This window comes from Artemia sp. Qi Xiang Cuo, chromosome 2, assembly GCF_049724085.1.
Source record: "Artemia sp. Qi Xiang Cuo chromosome 2, ASM4972408v1, whole genome shotgun sequence".
Lineage (NCBI taxonomy): Eukaryota > Metazoa > Arthropoda > Branchiopoda > Anostraca > Artemiidae > Artemia > Artemia sp. Qi Xiang Cuo.
Genome location: NC_142795.1, coordinates 89,175,389 through 89,199,319, shown reverse-complemented (window position 1 = coordinate 89,199,319; position 23,931 = coordinate 89,175,389). Strand labels below are relative to the sequence as shown.

Here is a 23,931-nt window from a genome sequence, read left to right as displayed (position 1 = left end):
TGTGCATTTTTATGAAGCCAATCTCAATCTGAATTCAATAGCTTCGCTTATAAACCAAAAGTGTTGGCCTACTTACTAAATACTAAATTACTAAATGATATTGATAGGACTTGAATATCTTGTTCTGATCCGAATGGTTTAAACTACCCGATTGTTTTCAATAACCGCAGGAATAATTAAAGCTAAAGCGGATGTATGTAATTTTTACGCAATGTTTTAGGTAAATTTACACTTATAGATTTGGTAGCCTACTTACCGAGGACGCTAAGATAAAAATTTGTCTTGTCCTGGACCCATCTTATGCCTGCTAATGCCTGAAAACATGAAAATCTTAGATAATTTTTTTTTGTTTCTGTCCAAAGCTATGAAAACTTTACACAGGGTCACATTTTGTGTGTGTTACAGTACGTGACTATCTTATATATTTTTTTTTTTGCGCTGCCCTAAATTGTGAAATTTTTAGGGCAGGTTACATTTTATTAGTGTTACAATATTGAATCATCAAAATAGATAAAAGTATGGCACTGGACTTTATAATCCGTACCGATGGTGCTGATCTCCGTTTCCTGGCCTTCAGCCAGGAAGCGTAATGGGGGGAGGGAGTAGCCATCCTGTGCTATTGCACACCGTCCTGTTTACCTTAACCTGATTTTCCAGGTAACCATTTTAGTCTTTTGCTGAGCTTAATTGAGTCATGGCACTGACCCCCGTTCAAACCAAATAACCAGCGACACCAAGACTAAAACCCCGGTTCTGATTACTTTCTGAATAATCTGTATTGTATATAACCAGCGACACCAAGACTAAAACCCCTGTTCTGATTAGTTTCTGAGTAATCTGTATTGTATATAACAAGCGACACCAAGACTAAAACCCCTGTTCTGATTAGTTTCTGAGTAATCTGTATTGTATATAACCAGCGACACCAAGACTAAAACCCCTGTTCTGATTAGTTTCTGAGTAATCTATATTGTATGGTTCAAGAATAGCTTCAATTCAAAATACACGACACGTTTTAAATGGGTCAGTAGAAATATTTTTACTCTGGCGTTAAACCGTTATGACGCATAAGCCTGTAGAAAAAAACCGATGAAATTTGACAGATCACGTAAAAACCGCCATTTTGCGTGAAAACACAGCAGTGTGAATCGAGGGATACGCGCCCCATTTTTTTATATTCTTGTTCCTTGATAGATGTCGTTTTCACATGTCATCGATCTGAGATGGGTAGTGCCAATCAGATTTGTCTATCCTAGTACTACGTCAGGAATTTACTCTGACTGACCAGTAGCAGTGGCGATCTTTCTTCTATTTTACTCATAATTACTTATTTTTCGTTTTAGAATGTCTTATTGGTTGGCAAAAAAGAATTTCAGCACAAGGACCATGAAACGGTTTTTACAACTGAACCTAAATGGGTAAGTCTTTTATAAGAAAAGAAAAAAGCATTTCAGTTAAGTTTATGACGATAGAGGCTTCTGAACTTTGTAAGTAGGCAATAAGAATAACAGTAACCTCGTGGCACAAAAACGGTTTCCTGTAACACCAAGTGGTTTTCAACTCAGAATCAGCAAAACATTTGAACAAGTAAAATGTTGGATTTTGATTCGAACACTTTCTCAGTATTTAAACAGTTATAACTCGAAAACCGCTGGAAATTACAGAAAATCCCTGCCACGTGCCACTAGCTCATTGCTAATGCTTACTTAAGCTTAAGTCTGTTATTGAAAACTGTCAACTCTATTTTTTGAATATATAGTTGTACCCTTTCAATCTTTTTTGGCATACTTACCTTTCTGGTACTGAATACTCACTACCAGGGCCATCACTATCCCCCCCCCAATGTTTTGGTCTCTCGGTGAAAAAATAAGTCGGTAAAATCGTGAAGCGAAGCTCCATGATTTTTCCGACGCCCGCTAAAATTCTTCGTTCGGTTAAATATAGACCACAAAAATACTGACATGTCATATACAAAAAGGTCAAACTTGGTCGATAGAGTGGGCGTTCAGAAGCTGGATTCTGTCTAAGACTCTGTCTAAGTTTCCCGCTCAGAATGGTTGAAAGCTGAAAATAGGAACTATCAAGCAACATTTTCAGAACTGTAAACACCTATTTAGGTGACAATTATGATTGTGAATTGCCTATTTCTGAAATTCCTTGGACTTTCAACTATTCTGAGCAGGAAACTTGGACAGAGTCTGAGACAGAATCTGGCTTCTGAACGCCCATAAACGCAGCAGTTTAATCAATTCCTACCGCGAGTTTACTGATGGTGTTACAATTTTCTATTTGGTTAAATAAAGGGCATTAAAATAGTGACATGATATGTACCGAAACCTGAATCTCGGTCGGTAAATGAGCGGTTTTACAGACTCGTTCAGTTCAGTGATTTTACGTATTGTATTCGAAACGGTCATTATGCCAATTTTTGACAAAAAGTTGGTAAAAACGACCAGACAGTCTGTAAAATCCCTTGCTCCCCCCCCCCCAAACATTTTGGGTTGTAACGACCCTGCTCACTACCATAGGCAGAATCTGGGGAAAGGCAGGGACCTTTGCCCTCTCGGGAACTTATTGCTCACCCAGGAAAATCATAAAAAGAAGCTTAAGCTTATACGGAAGACGATAAATCCCTTCCTAACAAGCAGGTTGACCCCCACCACCTCATCACTCCGTGCTATTGGTTGTATTATTTTCTTCCCGCTGATTATTCCAATGGGGCGTGAAGTCCTGCTCACGTATAGAACTTGATTAAGTTAATTCGTGCAAATTAACTCCTAGACTAGGATGTTATTTAAAAGGTAAAAAAAAAAAAAAAATCTTGAAAACTACTTCAAAATAAATCTTTAAAACGATGTATTCGTTGACCTTTGTATACGGCTTCCTTTAGGTTTGTTCTTTGTAAAGAGGTTGTTAAATATTTAGTCTTTTCAAAGCAAAACCTTCATTTTTTTGTAAATTAATCCCTTCATATTTATTTTTTTAAAAGCATTTCTTTCAAATTATTATTACAACTACTACTACAAGCAATTCACTCCAGCATTAAGCCGCCTGAGGCCGAAACAGCTGCGCCCACTCATCCTACCTCACAATATATTTCAAAGCTTCCCCCTTTGCCCCTCCCGATAAGTTTCAGTTTCTTTTAAATCCTTCCATACGATCTCCCCCCCCCATAACGAGGTAGACATGTTTTTCGTTTGGCTCTTGATGGATAGCCGAAAATTACGATCTTCGGCAATCTGCCACTCTTCATCTGTAAAACTTTTGTTAGCCATCTAAATCTTTCTCTAATTATAGCCTAGAAATTTAAATAAAACCACATATTTTGTATAGCTAGTTGTTTGATATCGGTCAATCAAACAGGTACACAAAATTTTTTTTATATAATTCTTCTGGAAAACGCCTAACAATTCTCCTCCGTCTTCAAAAGCAACCATGTTTTGGAACCAAACCTTACCAGTATCATTATTGTAGCTTCAAATATTCTAATTTTGGATCGCAGATTTATTTTCGTATTTTTCCAAAAATTTTGCAGCTACGAAGAAACACTCTTGACCCTGCCTATTCTACTTTTTACATCTTCACTTCATCCACCTTCATCCCTTCATCCAATAAAGCTGTCCACTTGATCGATCTTCTCGTTATCAAATATAACCTCTTCACCTTCATTTATTTCTAGTCTAGGCGACTTAGTCTTCTTAGAATTAATTTTCAAGCCTATTCTTGCACCCTGAGCAGTAAAAACCTCCAAAAAGTCATTCAAGTTTCTAGTATTTTTGTCTAGGACACTCGAATTGTCTGCAAGATCTAGGTATAGTTGTATATTACCTTCCCACTTGATTCTATGCTCTCTTATAGCCTTTGCTGTATTCCTTAGGACAAAGTCCATCAAATGATCCATATAAATGGGGATAGAACACAACCCTGGCTTAATTCCTCATTCAATACCAATCTAGTTACTAACCTCATTTCTTAACCGCAGCAGCATTAGTTTCGTACACAGCAACATTCACTTTATTATATTCATCTGGTATCAAACAGTTGGTGGTGATGAACTGTAAGTAAGAAGCGATTCGGCTCAACAGTAACGGAAACTCTAGGAAACGCAGTCTTGATACTAATACATACATCAAAACAATCTAATTTTGATGCTTATTTAAAATATGTATAATTCATCAAATTTAATGGTACCCATCAAAAGTTACGAGCCTGAGAAAATTCGCCCAGTTTTTGAAAATAGGGGAAAACACCCCCAATAAATCAAGTGATCTTAATGAAAATGAAACCATCAGATTCAGCATACCAGAGAACCAAACTGTAGAGGTTTCAAGCTCCTATGTACAAAAGTGTGGAATTTTGCATTTTTTGCCTGAAGAAAGATTACGAATGCGTCTTTATTTATTTTTATTTTTTTTGCCAGGAGTGATCGTATCGAACCAATGGTAGTAGAAGATTGAGAGGAGGCTCATTTGGTCGGGAATGAAAAGTTCCAGTGCGCTTTTTAAGTGACCAAAAATATTGGAGGGCAGCTAGCCCCTCTCCCACGCTCATTTTTTCCCCAAAGTCAGCTGATCAAATTTTGAGGTAGCCATTTTTTCAGCATTGTCGATAAGCCTAATAACTATGTCTTTAAGGATGACTTGGCCCCCCGCTGTCCCTGAGGGAAAGGCTATGAACTTTTCCCATTATTTACATATGGTATTGGTTATATTAAAGTATACAGAAGTTTTTAGGGGGGATTTTTCTGATGAAAGGGGGAGGGGGTTACGTGGGAGGATCTTTTCATTGAGGAATTTTTCGTGTGGGAAGGGAATTATCCGTGGAGGGGGAGCCGGATCCCTCAGGATAATTTTCAGAAATTAAATAAAAACAAGTTTTATCGACTGAAAATAAGGAGCAACATTAAAACTTAAAGCGAACAGGAACTATTACGTATATGAGGGGGGTCACCTTCTCCTCAATATCTCGCTAAAGTTTTTTTTTACAGCTTTTAAAAGAGCTTATTATTCTATTTAAAGGACCTTTTTGATTCAGGAGTCATTCTTAAATAACTGGAACAAAAAATCAAACACTAGCGTAAAGAGTGAGGTATATAGGAGATGGCGACCCCCTCATACACGTAATAATTTCTGTTCGTTTCAAGTTTTATTATTGCTCCTTACTTTCAGTTGAAAAACTTGTTTTATTCTTTAATGCTATATAAGGATAGAACCTTGACTAAAGCCCTTTTATCGGCGGAATCGAACGATTGCTCATAATCTTTAAAAATGAGTACTAAAGGGATCTGATGATTCAGGCCCTTCTCAATTACGAATCTAAGAGTTACAATTTGGTCGATGCATCCTCTCCCTTTCCTAAAATCACACTGTTCTTCTATTAAAACTTTATCTACGGTATCCCGAAGTCTAAAACAGATCATTATACTAAGTAATATGCTTTCTACAGAAACCAAACTAATGGCTCTATAATTACCACACTCAATAATATCCCCCTCCTTGTGAAGAGATTTAATTATAGTTTTCCTAAAATCACTAGGTACTTCCCCTTTTTCAAATCATATCAATAATCTTCGGTAATTTGTCTCTACCTTCACGACCCCCATATTTCAAAAGTTCGTTTGCCACATTATCAGCATCCGAGGTCTAATTACTTTTTAATTCTTTTTAGTACTGTCTCTAACTCTTCTTTTCAAAATAAATCTTCCTTCAATTGTCAAAACTTTTTAAATTGTTTTCAATATCATTTCCTATTATTATTTCATCACGGTTTAAACAAATCCTAAGAATGTTCTCCTCGTTCCAACACTTTCGTTATCACTAATTGAGGCATGGTTCCTATCTTTAACAGGGACAAGTCTGGACTGACTACCTCCTCTCAATTTATTAACATACCAGTACAATATTTTACTATTATATCGTCTAGCTGCATCTTTCAGATCCTCATGAATTTTATCCATAGCCTCCATTTCACATCTGCTTAGTTCATATTCCCCACTTTCTGTACATTCCTCTTGTTTTCATATGATCTATCACTCAGATAGTTCTTGTACAAGCCCATTCTCGTTTCTATTAAACATAAAGCTTTTTTACTAACATTCCTAGCTTGCATTCCTAACTTTCTTCCCTAAGACCTCATCAGCAACTTCACAAATTTTTTCCCTAAAATTATTCCATCCGTCTTCTACATTGTCAAATTTTAAACTCTCTAGTTTAGTATTCAACTTTTCCAGGAAAGTTTTTCTCTAATTCTCATCCTGGAGCCTACCAACCTCATAACTTCCCGGGAGGTAGTTACCCTTCCGAATTTGATGAACAAATATTTTAATATTATGCTGTCTAGCAGCATCTTCCGAATTCTTGGCAATTTTGTTCATGGCCTCCACTTTGCACCTCCTTCTATTACCTTCCTCTTATTCTCATAGGATCAATTACTCAAATACTTCTTGTACAAATTCCTCCTCTTTTCTTCCAAGCTTAAAGCGTTTTCGCTTTCTAATTTTCTACCTATCAATGTTTTTTACCTTGTTACGGTTTTAAATGAACGGTTAATAAGCCATTCCTATTTTTATCCTATGTTATCCATCAGAAATTTTTTCCAATCTTTTGCTTTTCTTTGTAAAAACCTTTCAGTTATCCTTTCGATGCTCTCCTCTTTTTACTCGGTCAGCTATCCTTTCGATGCTCTCCTCTTTTTACTCGGTCAATATCCAATTTTTGATATAGAGAATGAGATCTTCTACCCCCGATACATTAACATCTTCACTTTTTTTTTGTCTTCTTTTGTTTTATAGAGACAATGTTACACTGTTTCTCTTTTTTCCCAGGCTACGAGAATTATTGTATTTGGTCTTGTGCGTGCTCTTTTCTAAAAAAAAAGCACGCTGCTTTTTTCTGTATTTTTGTGTTCAGAGCATCGGAGATGATTTCAGTTTGACATTTAAAACCAACCACTTTTAACTAGTTCTCAGCTTCTTCAGTATACTCAAGAATACTGGGAGTATTCTTAATTATAATGAGAATACTTTGAAATAAAGAGAGCCAGAAAGGCCACTTGCCATCATAATATTCAGTCGAAATGGCCACCATTCTTTCGATGGAACCAAAACGAGCTCTATGAATGATCACTGGTGCTTCATATTCATTATTTGATATGCACCATATTTCAAATGCTTTAGGCATATGAAAATTAAGCTGAATGCTCCCACATTGAAAATAAGGTGAAGTCAATTTGCCTTGTGAAGTCAATGTTACGAAACGGCTTCATAAGGTGAGCCACTCTTTTCGTTATGCTACTCATGTTTTTCCTTCTACCAAATGTCAGGCAGCTAAGATTGCTCCAGTCCATATTTTCCATATAAATAGTGCATATGACTAATCAAACATAGGCCTATCCCATTCGAAAAAAAATAAATACTAAGAATGAAAGTCAGTCCTTGTCCTATCCATACCTCTATCCTCATAGTTGGGGATGGAACTCATCCTCATTAATTAAAGCCAGTGTCTGATGTCCTAAAACAAACTGTTTATATCGATTTTACTAACGATTGTTTTTCTAAAACATGTTGATAACAATTGATAGTAAAATATTTTGGCTAGTTCTAGCATTAATTTATCAGGAGACCTTATTAATAGCTACAACCACTCAAGATTGAGCCTCAATTGAGAAGAAAAATCCATGTGGTCTTGAGCTCAGAATTAGTGCCCAAAACTAAATGAATGACGAGTTTAAACTCACAACTTCAGAGCCAGTACAGTGACGAAGAATTGAAAAATGGTCAAATTTAAATGCCTGGATTGAAAAAGAAAACTGGCTCTCAATGGAGAACCAAGTAGCGTCCCGTAGAGATCAAGGAAGTGAAGCTTTCAACAGGATGAAGAGAATTTGACGATCAAACATCTGCTTACTTCATGTAAAACTTATACTCTTCAATAGCAACACTCTGTCTATTCTGGCGTGTATAATTGATTCACGGCAGATTGATAGAAAGCAAGAGTGTTGAATATGGCCTTTGAAAACACATGCCTTGAAAGAATTCTGAACATGATTAAATCTGAAATGTTGATATCTGAAAGATGACTCTTATTGCAATTATAATTTACCCCTGTTGATGACAATATCTAGGCCATTTCTTGACAATAGGAACATTAGAACTCACAAGACAGCAACCATGTAGTGGTAACTTACGAGATCGATGAGGACGGGGTATCCCAAGGACACCCTACGTCGCACATACCAGTCAGATCTCTGCTCTCTTGACACGTTCCTGCGACCCGAGGAAGAAGATATGCTCGTAGTAGCACGATAAAGACTTCTTTTTGGATAAAAACCAAGGTCAAAGTAAGAATTATTGAAGGTTAGCATGCACATTATATCATGCAAGCAGAATTTCATCAAATTTGAAAATATAAATTTTAAATATATAAATATAGTTGGGAGACCCCTGATTTAGACATGATTGTTAAAGATGATTCTGAGCTGCTATCATTTAGAGATTGGCCAATCTTTAGTACTAATTATTTTAGGGCTAATTGACTAATTAGGAATTCAACTTTTTGTTGTTGTCTATCTCAGTTGCCAAGTCATGATGTCGAACTACTAACTGTTTAGATATTGGCCATTTTTAGTGTTTTAAATTTGGACTAACTTTAAATTTAGCAAATGTCTGTATTTATTTCAGTGGCTAAGACATGAAGATGAGCTACGATCATTGAGCACTAGTTGAACTGAGCTTTAGCAGTAATTACTTTAGGGCTGATTGTTTAATTCCAAAATTTTTAGCCATTTTTGTTATTTATTTCAATTATTAAGACATGATGCTGAGCTGTTATCATTTTACGATTGAATAATCATTAGATTATTTTTGTGCTAAACTAAAATAATGATTACTCGTATATATATATATATATATATATATATATATATATACATATATATATATAGCATAAAAAATAGTTATCAAGAAGAAAATAATTATTGTAGTGCTAATTTAGAAATGCAGAGATTTAACTGTTTGTTGTATTCATTGCAGCTGCTGAAACATGATGCTGAGCTGCGACCATTCAAAGATTGGCTTTATGAACTAGAGGTGAATTTTCCTCCTAGCTACCCTTGTCAGGAAGAATCTGACGTCGTCCGATACCTTCCAACAAGGTGCCCAGCATGGTGCGATCGAGTGCTAATGAACAAAAAAGCTAGAGAACTACTTAGTGGAGATTTTCGGTATAACATGATAGGAAAAAAGACGAGTATGGGAGATCATAAGGTATATAGCCTGCTATTTCTTTAACTACTAATTACGAGTCCTAGGAAAAACCAACCAGAATCCAAAAAATCGCAAAGTGTGTCCAGTCTCCTAACTATATTTACCTCGAGGGTTCCCAGCCCTCGAAGGGAAAATATCTTAAACATCTGAGTCTTAGATGTCAGGTGAGGCGGAAAACGCTTGATCCTGCCGCAAGTACAAGTAAGATGAGACATTTTTTCCTTTTGCAAAATGTTTATCACAAGCCCAGATGAGCCGATCCGCACTTTAGAATAAAAAAGCACGCACACAAAAAAAGAAAAATAATCAAAACCAAGCAAGTTTAACAGTCAGGGAAAATTATCGAAATATCAAAAAGGTTGTAAATTTTTTTTTAAACGATCACAAATCAAAGAATTTAAAGAGAATAAAGCAAAATAAAACGCAAGGAAATTTGGTCTTGTGACTAAAACCTGCAAGCTCAAAATTTGTAAATAAACATAAAACAATAGCAAAGTAAACAAAAAGGCTGGGATACTCACTTATTTAAGCAATTAACTATTTACGGGACGAAAGTTCCTGTATATCCTTTAGCGATAAACTTTATTGGGGTAAGAAGGGGGGGATCTTTGTTTAACCAGAACTAGGGAGGGAAGTTCGAAGAGGTGGAGGGAGTGTCTAGGGAAAAGAGAATTTGCCCGTGGGCTATCGAGAGATTTTTGGCGAAACGCAAGGAAATTTGTGTTCTTCTTTCCCTGAGGGTGACCAGATTGGTTCACTAAACAAGGAAGATATAAGGGAGTACAAGTAAGAAGGAGAAGATGTTGCAGTAAGCAGGTTTGAATGCTTGCCCCAAGAGTTTCCAGATGATGACCTAAATTCACCTAGAATTAGTTTTTTTTTTCTTTATTTATTTAGCAATCTTAAAGCACTTAAATAATTCATAAAATCATACTGGCTAATCATGACCAAACAAAAAAATGGCAAAGAAGAGAAAAACGAGGACAATAACAGCCAGTGAAAAGCAGAAGAAAAAGTTATGCAAATATTTCGGTTGAGACTTCCGCTCAACCAATTTCAGTGCAATTATAATAAAAAAAATGCAGATAAAAGTCCAAAGGACTTTTATCTGCATTATCTGCATTTTACCTGCAGGAACGATGAAGGGTAACTGAATAAAAAACTATTGTATTTCAGTTTTGTATTTTTTATTCAGTTACTTCGAAAGGGTCTTTATTTTAGTTTCAGTGTATATTTGAGGTTTTATTTTATATTGTCCTTTGGACTTTTATCAGCATTTTTTTTTTATTATTCTGCATGGAGGACGGTTCAGCAGAGGTCTCAACCGAAATGTTTGCGTAACTTTTTCTTCTGTTTTTCACTGGCTGTTATTGTCCTCGTTTCTCTATGTGTGACTTTTTGTTTTTTTTTAATGCGCTTAAGGAATCCCAAATCTAAATGGAATCCAAAATTCCTTTTGGATCAAGTCCACAAGTAGTTTTAGTTCTTTGGCTCTCACAGTCGATATTGAATTTTTTTTTCTTCGGGTTACACTTCATTTTAATTTTGGTTAAAATTTTCTTGTAAGATATTTCTAAGGTTTCTAAGAAGCCAATTTCAAAGGCTTTGTTTTAATTAGATAACTAAATAATTTAAATGGGTTGCCAGCCGAAAAAATGTGGAACAGGGGTGATGCAGCGTACAATTTGACTGATCATTATTCCCGAATGACATGGATCGGAATTATCTCCATAAGATTTAGGATGAGTTTGCACAGCTCTGTTGGTCACATGCGGCTTTGTGTAGTAATACGTTGCTAGTGGAGCTAGTTGCTATTTTGTTAACTCAAATTTTTATTTAACATATTCACGGAAGAAGGGGTGTCTTCCTAACTTTCCATAGGTGAAACTTCTCATGGAAAATACAGCCACAAGTAGGCATATGAACTATGGAGCGTGGAGTTTCTAGATGTTTCACAAAAGAAAAACCAATATGTTGAAAGATTTTATTATTATTAAAATTTTAGTTAAAATTTTTGAATTATACGAAAAATTCTCAGAGTAAAAAAATGTATGTAAAGTACGTATTCTAATCCTAAAGAAGCTGTTATACCACATAGGAGTCTACAGATGACTCTTATCCAAGAGACTAAAAGCAGACGAATTCTGCTTTGATGAATTTCGTTATATCTGGGAGCTATAATTTCAAGATGAATTCTCCGTATTCTGGGACTCTGGAAAATAAAGGCTCTCCCTGCAAGTTGGACATTATTCACAAAAAATCGGTAATTAGGAAAATGAACGAGGGAAAGGAAATGAATGAATGTCAGTATACTCGTATATGTGTCTTGAAATGAAAATGAATGACAGTCAGGAATGAAAGAAAAATAAATGAAAGTAAGTGTACGCGTTAATGTGTAATGAAATGAAAATGAATGAAAGTCAGAAATGAAATGCAAAAGAAGGACCATCAGGAATGTAAGGAAAATAAATGAAAGTCAGAAATGAAAAACATGAATGAAAGGAAAATAAAAGTCAGGAACAAAAGAAAAATAAAGGTCTGGAATAAAAGGAAAATGAATGAAAGTCAGTGTACTTGTATATATGTAACGCATAAACAGCACACTTTTCGATAGTGAAGAAAAAACTGGGGATTTTCTGTTCTGACTTAAGAATTCCTTACTTCAAATTTTGTTCATTGTTTTTTTTTTATTTGACTTATAATTTCAGCAATAAAAATTAACGCGATATTTCGTGTTCCATGAAAGGGGACAGCACTTTTTCCCTTGATTTTCATGGATAATTCTCCGCTACAATTTTTTTTCTGCTGTTATATAAATATGTCTTAAATTTTTGGTAAAAAAAAAAAAAAAGGATATATGGCTCTTGGATGAATTTTTATTGCCATCGGCAGTGAAACTTACTTTCCATGTCATAACACTTACTGCCATCTATGTCACATTCTTGGTTTCCTTGGGCACCAGTTTTACTTACTTCTAACCCAGTTGTGGGTACACGTGCCCGAAAGATGCTGTAAGTAAAAATCCAGTACAAATTACTACGAGATATCCAACGTTGCTGTCCGAAAGCCAATATGCTGCTTCTTCTGCAAACATATCGATTTATATATTTGGAATTGGCGTTAAAACGAATCTTAAGTGGTGTGTTCATGATTAACCTTAAGATGTTGTAATTGAATTGTAAATTTACTCACTTGACTGCGTCCAAGCTCTTCCTTAATGCAAATTTGGTACCATTTGGCATTCTGCCAATTTTTATTGAAAAACAGTTACAAAATACCTGAAACCTACTAAATTACCGAACTTTTGTCTATGCAAAGATAATTTCTTAAACCAAATTGGCCTGACATAACACAAAGAAAGAAAAACGAGCAAAAATGGAGTTTTTAAAGGCCAAATGAAAATACTAACAAAACACAACAAAGCGAATATTTCGAGGGGACAAACGTTTCTTTTCTTCGGCGCGAAACGAAAAAGTATAATCAATGAGAGTGCCGAAGAAGAAACGAACAAATAAAACGCAGTAAGGCAATGTGAATGTGAAAAAAACAATGAAAAAAAAACCAAAAAAAAATTAAAAGATGAATAAAATTCAATAAAAGCCAAAAATTGTAAGAATTAAAATCAAAAACTTAACAACAATAAAAGTGAGTAATTCACCAACATCCGTGATATGCAAAGAAATTCAAAGTTGAATCGCCATTGACGGATACTAGCAAATAACTGAGAAATAAAAGAAAAACATTCATTCACCCAAACCAAAACAAAACAGCCTTGAATGAGTTTAAGAGCTATGTCATCTGATTCCTGATTTTAATAATTGCATTCCTTGCAGACACTCTTTGAGACTTAAGGGGCTGTTGACGTGTCTGATCCAGTATTGGGAAAGTGGTACAAGGGATATAGCTGGGACTACTAAAGTATCGGCTTCTCTTTTGAGAAAACAGAAATACGACTCATTTATTCTTAAATCACCTGAATCCCTGTTCAAAGCTAGACCTAAATGTTGGTATTTATAAATTTCAACAGCTTCTCTGTAGTGCTGGACAATACCTTTGTCATGCGAAATTAGGCTAGCTTGATTAAACAAAATAGTATGGCCTGGGTTTTCAAAAATGTCCTCTGCAAGGGCAGAGTAAAAATTTTCTGTTTTTTTTTGCTTTTTATGTGTATTATTAATTGAGGTAGAGTGCTGAGTTAATCTATCCGTAAGTCACTGATCAGTTCTTCCGATATACCAAAGACCACGCAAAGAAGGAATTCTGTAGACACTAGAGTTTTCACCTATCGGGATAGGGTCTTTACCTTGATAAATTTGGGAACTGATAGTTTTTCTGGGTCTATAGTAAGTGTAAATGTTTTATTTTTTGAAATGTGGTCTGGAACCCCTTTAAGATATGGGATACCAAGGTACACCGAATTTTCCCTTTGATTTGTGTTTTCTGTGTAACTATCTGATAATCTTTTAATGCGTTTTGCAATTACCGAATTTATTGAAGTAATTGGATAACCATTCCCAAATAAAATATCTCTAAGGTGGTCGTGCACTGAATCCAAGAAGCGTGTTGAACAAACTTGCAATGCTATATCAACTATAGAAGTGACGACTCCTCTTTTCACAGCAGGAGAATGATTAGAGGGATAATTTAAGTAACGGTCACTATGTGTGGGTTTTCTATAGACACCAAACTCGAAACATGTATCATTTCGGTGCACTAGACATCTAAGAAACGAAGACACCTCTCTACCTCTGATTCCTGAGTAAATTTAAGTTTTGGATCCAAGGAATTGAGCAAGTGAAGAAAAGACCCCAGAGACTCGTCACCATGCTCCCACAAATAAAAATATCATCTTTAAAACGAACCCAAAATTCAGGTTTACAAAAACTTTGCAAAATAGCCCTTTCTTCAAGGTCTTCCATGAAGATATCAGCCTGTATTGGTGAAAGGGGGGCATCCATGGAAAGCCCATATTTATGTGTAGCTACCGATCCCACAGAAAAATTTGTCCAGGAATCCCGAAAAGAGCTTTCTTGTCTAAAAGGAAAAGGTGAAATCACAGATCAATTGTACAAAAGGTTTAACCGACGCGGGTGTATGTCTCCTTGCTTTTATGATATTCCTAGAATTTATAAGCCCACTTCGACCCGTTTATTGCTCATTTAATTCTCCTGCAGCACAAATAGGAAAATTCTTATCAGTTTCTTTTCGCCCACTAATTCAGGCTCAAAAATCCTACGTTAAAAATTCAGCTGATTTTGTTTCCAAGGTAAAACATGTTTCGGTCAAACCAAATACAAAAATTGGCAGTTTTGATGCAGATTCAATGTATACCAATTGTAATCCTCAAAAGGCCGAACTGATTTTGGAGCATAAACTTAGTTTTTAACCCATGTATATCAGATAAATATACTCTTTGGAATCAGATACTTCTTTCACTTACAGCGAACCAATTCTTTAATGCGCCCAAATGAAAACGAAGAAAACTAAACGAATATTTCGCCCGTATCTAACAAGGCGTCTTCAGCGTAGAGAAAAAAATAAACTAAAACTAAAAAAATATACATAAAACTAAAATCAACTCACCTAAAAATATAATATACAATTACTTAATATTTACAATTTGAATACAATTACTTAATATTTACAATTTGAAGCTACCTTCGTGAAACCACCTCACAAAAGTAACTGGATTAAACATTTTAAAATTTTCGAAATTTAATATTCGAATAAAAACATAACACAAACATCAATAACAATAAAGATCCTAGAAGAAAACTTGTTAAGGACCAAAAAAAAAAAATAAAAATAAAATAAAGTGACAATGAAAACAATAGAAGAATAAAACATGGGTAATCAAAGCAAATTGGTTAAAAGTTGAAAGATTAAATTGTATTATCAAGTTTTGTTACATTGTTGTACAGCATGCAGAAACTTGTGGCTAGCTCAACACTGGAGAGTATTTTGTTCCATTGAATAATAGATTTGTAAATGGGAGATTGCTGGGCAGCACTAGAAACGCATTTAGGAATTATCAAGGCTCTATTGGATGAACGGAGACAGTGGGCGTCTGAATTATTAATATTATAATAGGTTAGTAGTTGAGGAGGAAGATTATTGCAGAAAACAGGGTAAGCAAGCGATAAGTTTAGTTTTTGTATGATTTGATCTAATGGAGCTATACCAAAATCTGAGTACAAATCATGGGTTGGGTATAGACGGGGAAGCCGAAAAACTGCTTTAATGGCACGGTTTTGGGCAAATTTGAGTTTTTTAGTGAATGACCTTGGTTTGTATTTCCCTAAACTGATCCGCAATAGGAAAAGTAAGGGAAACTAAAAAAATAATAGAGGGTAACTAGGATACGAGGAGGAAGAAAATGATACACACGGTTAATCATAACTACGTGTCGCAAAATTATTCCTGTGATGTAAGAAATATGATTAGAGAATGACAAGCATGAGTCAATAAATACACCGAGAAACCTGGCAACCTCCACTTGTGGGAGGATGTCGGAGGAGTACTTGAGACCAAGAGCAGGCTGGATTACGTGTTTGTTGTAGAGGGTTCTGAATAATACTACTTGACTTTTTTTGCTATTAATGGTCATGTTACTCGTAAGGCACCACGCCTGGACTCTGTTCAGAAGGACTTGGGCAGAGGTTCTTGCTGATGGTAAATTGGTGCCAGTGATGAAGAAGTTGCTGTCATCAGCAAACAGCATAGGATACACTGAAGGGTCCAGGTCCATAACAATATCATTGATATATAGGAGAAATAAAATCGGGCCTAGAACGGAGCCTTGCGGGACACCCTTCCGAACAGGTAAGGGCTGAGAGGGTACTCCACTTAAGCTCACACTCTGTACCCTTCCATATAGATAAGAGTCAAACCAAGAGAGGGGAACACCACGAATACAGTAACTATTTAATTTACTTATTAAGATACTATGATCGACCGTGTCAAAGGCCTTAGAGAGATACAAAAATAAGCCCAATACAGTTTTTTTAAGGTTGAGTTGTGAGCGTATGAACTGTGTGGCGTCAACTAGAGCATTAGAAGTTGAAAATTTCAGCCGAAAGCCATATTAGTGAGAACAAATCAAGGAAACGGAGTGCTGACTGCAAAACAGAAAGGGAGACAGACGTCTGATGATAATTCTCTCGAGCACTTTGGATATAACAGGAAGAATTGAGACTGGGCGATAATTACCTATCTCAGTTGGATCACCCTTTTTGAGAACTGGAACAACAATGGCTGACTTTAGTAAATCAGGGAAAATTCCGTGGGTTAAAGATAGGCTGGCAATATGCTTGATGGGCTCGTAAACAAAAGCAGATTTGGTCTTCAGGAGCTTATTACTTAATCCAAGACAGTCAGGTGTAAAACTAATAGGGAGAGAGCCGATGATTTGAAGTGTTTGATTGCTATCAGTTGGGCAGAAAAACATGGATCTAGAATTGAAGCAAGGGAGTACAGCCTGTAAGGAGGAGCAGGAGTCAGTATGAGGAACATTAGAAAAATAATTATTAAATGCGTCAGGTGCATACAAAGGGTCAATTAATCTGCCATTTGTGTCTTTAAGTAAGTAAGTAAGTTTATATATAACCCGCAATATAAAATAAATGCGGAGTAAAAAAGAAAAACAAAATAATATTATCCATAAGGAAATAATAAGAAACACAACATAAATAACATAACAATATTTATAAATCTCTTATCTGGAAAAAATAAGTGATGGGGTCGCCGGCACATATCTTCCTTGGTGTATTGGTCCTCAGATCCTTAGCGATGTTGTCAAGCAGCACTAGAGGGTCGATAAGTCCAAAATGAGATATAATCTTATTAATTCTTTACAACCTTGGCAAATGTAACAGGAATTTGCAATATTAAAATAGTCACTCTTTAGCTGAAGACGGTCTTTTTGCGTATTAGAGCCTGCAACCAGGAAAGAAAAAGAATTGTACGAGAACAAAAACTATGGTAAGGTTTACATAAGCCTCGGCGGCTGTATCCCCCTCTATTAGGCGAGATTTTACCATACAAGAAGCGAATACACTGCAGAGCACTAGCAACCAAAGACGAGCATGTAGTATCAGAAAATGTAATCCCAAGCCATTTCAACTTTGAGACACACTTGAGCAGCATTGTACCCACATGTAAAGGAGGAGCTGGTTTAGAAATATTAAAAATAGAAACTCGCATTTTGAAGCATTTACAGAAAGCCCAATCATACTTAAAGCATTAATCAGAATGTTTAGACTTTTTGTGAGGCCTGACCTAGTATGACTAACTAGCAGAACATCATCAGCATAGGCAATGTGACTAACAGCAGTATTTTCGAAAAACACAGTAGGAGACAGCATTCGCAAACAGTCTGCAAGCACAGTTTTAAAAATATATGGAGACAGCAAACCACATTGCCTGACTCCCTTCTTTACTGAGATAGGTTCGGATATATCAGACATCCATTTTAACTTGACCAACGAATTATAAGACCAATACTGTAGAACTTTTGCTACGGAAAAATTGACTCCTACTTTAACTAAGCAGTGAAGCGCTTGCGAATGTACAACGTTGCCAAAAGCGCCCGAGATATCAACCGAGTAAAAATAAAGTGGCATTTTTTTGCATTTTGCCGAGACTAGCAACTAACCAAGTATATGATGGGCTTGAGAACAACCAAAACCGGCTCGATGAAAAGTATTATGCAATAAGGAAGAAAACATGGACTGGATATTAAATGTAGAAAAAACGCGAGTAAAATGAGCAACCACACTTGCTGCTAATAATTACATTGGACCAAGACTTTCGATCCGAGGGGCCATCCAAACCATTCAGGCGGGCTTGACGCAAAGAAGATCAAAAGTGACGTTTCGAATTTTGCTTAATTTTAAATACTTCACTAGACTTGGGCCAATCACAAGCAATCCAAAGGCGAAGCCAAAACTGCACACATTCCATAATGGTTTTCTGGTGCCAAATCTAACACTTTCAACAGGTTGAACGTGTTAGCCTGAAACTGAAGCAGCTGCCTTCAAATAATGTACAATCTGGTAATAGCAACAATTTAAATCAATCTTAGCTGTCGATGACCTTACAGAGGTTTGTAAAAGTTGAAAAGGAACTTTCAGGCTTGATAATAACGAGCAAAAAACATACAAATAAGCTTCAGAATTTACTCGTTTCCAATTTGGCTTATCAAACCATTTATTATGGTAAGAAAAATGGTTATAAGCCAGTAGAGTAGACGACTCAATTTCGCAAGCTAAAGGCAAGTGATCATCCTCCATTTTATCATCCAAAACAATAACAGGAGAAATCACGAGTGATCCACTTGAAACTATAATATGATCAAGATTTGATCTAGAACCATCACGGTTATGAATGTAGGTAAACTGTTTATCTTTATTAACTAACTGATAGCCGCTAGGCAAAGCATCAAAAAACAGGTCACTTCTTTCAGATTGAGACAGAAGATTGGCATTGATATCACCAGCCACAATCCAATTTAGTTCCTGATTCGTCACTGTTAGCAGACGAGTTCTGAGTCGCTTACAAGAACCTGCAAAGACAAATAGGGAAAAAATGTTCTAGCAATTACATGTCATACAAACATTGAAGAAAACGGAATTACTATATTTTGTTACTAGTAAATTATGATCAGAGGAAATGAGCTCAAATTTCTTAGTAAGGCAAACTAAAGTTGCTAAACCTATAGAGGGTCTACCGTGGGTTTTTTTTAGCTTCACGTACAAACGTCTGGTGGGTGGGCGACCGTTTAAGAGTATCTGTATTGGCTTTAGTTAGAAAATGTTCCTGCAGGAAAAATATGTCATAATCAAGAGGCTCATCAATAAGAAGATCTTTGTCTTTGGTTCCGTTAATATTAAGTGAAACAAAGCGAAATCTATTGCCACTAGCAATCATTTTTTATCCTTATTCAGAGCTTTTTTTAACACTGGGCATCTGAGACTATAGGAAACATGATTTCTCCCGCAGTTGGCACAATTCGGGCCTTCAGTGCACCGATTATTGCGTGTGTTACCATGTCCACCAGCGCACCGTGAACACTTTTGATTAGTCAATGGGAGTGGGCAATTTCCGAAATTTCGTTCGGCGATTGACAACGGTAACATCTAGGAGGTAACTTTTGGAAAGGTCTAATTTTAAAAAGCTCGTATCCCAAATGCAAACCCTCATTTATAGCTTTATTTAAGGCAGCATCGTCTAGAAATTCAGGGCGGAAGGATCTGGAACTCCCAATTTTATTTGTATCAACAAGACCGGGAATCATACTAATAAGCTCTGATTTTAGCAGAAGAACAGGGATGTTACTCACAATACCAAACACTTTTTGATTAAGGACATAAGAGGATACATTTAGCTGACTAGTTGCAGCGGCGACGAGAGAGACGGCTGAGGCTTTATCGCGGGTATGGACTACCCTTCTTTTCTTGACAGAATCAGATCTCACACTTACGATACCATCATGACCATCCAGGGTATCAAGGGTCTCTTTGCGCTCAATAGGATATTTGAGGTCAGTAGGTGGGTTTTTTAGAATAACTGCATATGACGGTTTTGAAGAGACAGAACACTCTTGCATTAACGACGGAGGACATCCAATTGTTCCAGGCAGGAGAGCTCTCACACACTCAGGCAAAGAGCGCAGCTCAGACAAACAGGAGTTTACACGGCAACTCAACGCACAAAAAGCATCGGCAGGAATAAGTGGTACTTCAGTAGTTTGGCGGATAACAAAGACTGGCAGACCAACATAATCAGCATCATACTTTGCGATAGTATCGATAATATCGGAGACACTATTAATTAACGCATTTGTTCCCACTCTCTTAGGCTGAATTTCCCCAGGATGGCAAAACTGGAAGATTTGCTTCCTCTTATTAGAAGCCTGGGCGAGCGTGAAAAATTCAGACATATTTTTCTTCATAATATCTAGAGGAAAGCCTTTTTCGATACTGTTTTGGACAAAATTCAGAACAGGACAATAAACAAGTGATCCAGCGATCCACGCCATCAGCACCGAATGCTGGATACATACAGAGTGAAGGAACCTAGGAACAAGGGAAGTGTAAGGACCCCCTAAACTGTCCCCCGCAATTTCTCTTCTGCTTGTTCCCAGTACGCTTCTTAACGATGAGAAATCAAAACTGGCGCTATAAAAGTTGATACTATAGATGGCGTTTCAGTCTACGAGAGAAAAAAGATGGCGCTGGTAAAAATACCCAGGGAAAAGGGCTTATTCTAGCAATTAGAGAATGTCATACAAACACTACTTGGCAAAAAAATCTATCTTTAGAGGGTAAATAACAACAGGAAAAAAAACATTAAAATAATCCAGAAACTTTTTCAAGTTACCAGCAAAGATGCAAACTCAGTCACAATAGCATTTAACATACTATAGATGGCATTCTATTTTTTTGACGAATAAATATAGACTTTGATTTTCTATTTTTTTGAGAGTTTATCACGAACGGTGAACCAAATCTTTTTCAGGTTTCCTTTGCAATTGAGAATTTTTGTATAATAATAATTTATCTTCGCTTCACGAATGAGTTTAGTCTATAAGTTTTTATAATTTTTATAATTTGATAAGTCAGGTTAGTAGTGATATTGACCTTCATAATTCTATGCCTTCTTTGAAGGATAAAAGTAGGACCGTAGCTTTTTGCCAGATTTTCTCTCCTAGGAGCGTAATAATGGCCTTTTTTAAGCATATTTTCCAGTTCAACTGGTTCACTGCCAACCTCGATAAGATCGAAAACTGCGAGGTATGTGGCTAACCTTTGCCATTCTTGATTATAATGATGAATAACTTGTGGATGCGATAAAACTGGAAGTTGGGAAGAGGACGGCTGCGATTTGGCGTTAAGTAGAGGAAATTGAGTGGAACATTGGGTAAATGAGAAGCCTTTATCTATTGGGGGTGGGACCTGTTTCCTCTGGTCCTTTGAAACTTCGGTTTGGCTATTTAAGGGTTGACTTGGAGCTGGGTGTCTAGGGATTGTAGCGGCTACGACGGAGTAGGACAAGTTAAATCTCACAGAGGTTCGGAGGATCTCGGCTCTCTTGTGATAGGCCGGACAATGTTGCTTCTCAAGTGCCGTGTGCCCCTTATCATCACAATTTTTACAGTAGGCGTCTTTCACGGTGCAATTTTCTGTAAGGTGGCTTGGTTTACCATATTTTCGACATGATTGGAGTGACTGTTTACAATTATTTTTTCTATTACCATGTGCTAGGCAAATTGTGCATTGTAGGGTCTTTGGGTTATAGGACTTACGGCGAAGGGCCACACAATACAAAAAAACTTCTCATTGCAACTCTTTTTTGCAAACAATGAGCACTGAGCGACAGGGTATAAGATTACCATCATTTTTCAAGCTGAGTCTCGTGGCTGTTGCTGGTTGGACGGGATGACCCGAAGAATCAATTAGTTCAGCTGTAAATTCCTCTATTGGTATACCGGTATCAACACCGTAAACCACGTAGACTTTTCAACTTCTTTTGAAGGGGAAAAGATTTGGGAACCCTCAATGATTAGTTCCTTGGACCTTGAAAGGACTGAATCCGCGGCCTTGTGAGAGGTAAAATAAAAATCTATCAAACCGTCTTTCAGAAAGACTACTTCAAAAGTTGAGTTAGCTAGTAGAAATATAGGCTGTCTAATATCCATTAACCGATCTCTAGTAAAGGGTTGACCATTGGTTTTCTTGATGGTCACAATGTAATAGTATGGCTGATCTAAAGAGCTAGGTAGTGATTCAATTGGTGGGGAATCATCAGGGAGAGATATATTCTCAGGTTGGGGTTCTTCAGGGGGTGATCTGATTGGATCATTTTTGCATTTTTGCCAGGGGTTTCACCAGTACTTTTAGCTTGACGGATATTTAGGGCTTGTATCCCCTTAAGATGTATGGTTGATTTAGACATAGGAGTCGGGGAGGGGGAGGGGTTCTAGTTTCTTTTTGAGGGCAGGAATGGTGAGATATCTATGTCTTTTTCAGGAGGTTCATTTGTGTCAGACGTGAGCCATTTAGAACTAAAAATCTCACCTCCGATTTCTTTCACTATTCAGGACTATAATAGAAATCCTATAATCCAATTAACAAGAATCAAAGGTCAATAATATCACTTAGGAAAGTCCAGTAATATGCATGGTCCTATAGATGTTCAAGTTACACACGGGGAATTTCGACTGGCAAATACCAAGAGTGAAAAAAACAATTAGATGTTAACACAGCGGAAGCGAGTTCATAACTCCTAATATAGAATTCTGACTAGTATTGATCCTTTTGTCCCAGTTATGAAAAATATTTGGCCCGAGCTCTAAGGCCCAACACTAGACCGAAGGTGTTAATTTTAAGGTACTAGGGTGGTTTTGACCCTTGGATAGATCTTTAGGAATTAATTGCTCCGAAGTATTATTTTATACCATCAGTTATTTTTTGAAGTGATAGCTTTACCTGTAAAATTTTCGTAATTTTATTATGTTTGTTTCTTTTAGCCTGTTTACCTCAATTTTGTTCAAAGCATTGGGAAGCGATCTCAGTCAACAGAAGAAGAAGACGAAGCTACATCCCTCGTAGATTGTATACCTCAAAGAACAGTTGTCGTCAATCATAACTGCCTTTGTATAAATTGAATCTCGTAAATCTGCCTCTCAGAGTGTTTCTCTTTTCCTTGTTGTGCCGGAGTTTAAATAAAAATTGTTTATAAAATAATTTGGTTAGACTAGGCTGTGATAAAAGTTGAATTTCGCTTCAGTCGCTAGATTTTACTTCACCCCATTTCCGATTTACTTCTTTTTCGGATCGGGGTTTAAAAAGACATTTTTTCCTGATATATATTTCTTCTCGAAAACAGCTCCATATTTTTTAGGGGAAAATTGGTATCTTGTGATATTCTCGCATAAAAAAACAATCAAGATAGGTCAGAATTCTGAGAAAATTCGTTGTGAGCCTTAATTTCGGCTTTTGCAAATGACGTCATCTACTATGTTAGTACATCAAATAAGCATTTCTTATGACATCATATAAGCATTTTCTTAGGCTATATGATGTCATGCATAGCATACATAAGATTGTTGAGTTTCCAACGCATCAGTTATTTATATAATATAATGTCAGTTGGAAGGCCCAAACAACGAAAATCTGCAGTTGCAGTTACTATAAATGAATCCCTAAAAATCCCCAAATCCCTAAATGAATATATATATATATATTATATATATATGAAGTTTGCCCCTATAGATAGATCGTGTATTTCAAAAGCCCAAGAGCCATATACACACAAAAATTTATGAAAAATAAAGAAATCACAACAGAACAAATTACGAAACACACATTAACATGATACATAGCGAAAAATACCTTATGGTAATTTATCGAGAAAATAAATTTAATTCCATATAATTAAAAATAATTAATTGTAAAAACTTTTCCTTCTTTCTAATCCCTTCTCTATGTACGCACCAATACGAAATATTGTGGTTGGATTACTACTTTGTAAAATTTTAGGAAGCAGCATAACAATCCCATGTAAGTCAATTTCCCTTAAATCAGAGAGCACTGGGCATTTTCGGAGAAAATGGTCCAAATCTTCGTCCTCATCCCTACAAAGAGGACACACATACCGACCATCAGGAT

The 23,931-nt window shown here is 36.3% G+C and overlaps 1 protein-coding gene across 1 annotated transcript in view; it reads left to right on the top strand.

The window, feature by feature from the left end:
- Positions 1–23,290, top strand: part of 5PtaseI (inositol polyphosphate-5-phosphatase A) — a 75,094-nt gene extending 51,804 nt beyond the window's left edge. The window contains exons 7-9 of the mRNA XM_089108335.1: positions 1,344–1,418; positions 9,029–9,262; positions 22,791–23,290. Of these exons, the coding sequence (XP_088964461.1) occupies positions 1,344–1,418; positions 9,029–9,262; positions 22,791–22,928 (447 nt within the window). The 3' untranslated portion in view covers positions 22,929–23,290. The remainder of the gene's footprint in view (positions 1–1,343; positions 1,419–9,028; positions 9,263–22,790) is intronic.
- Positions 23,291–23,931: the final 641 nt, after the last annotated feature.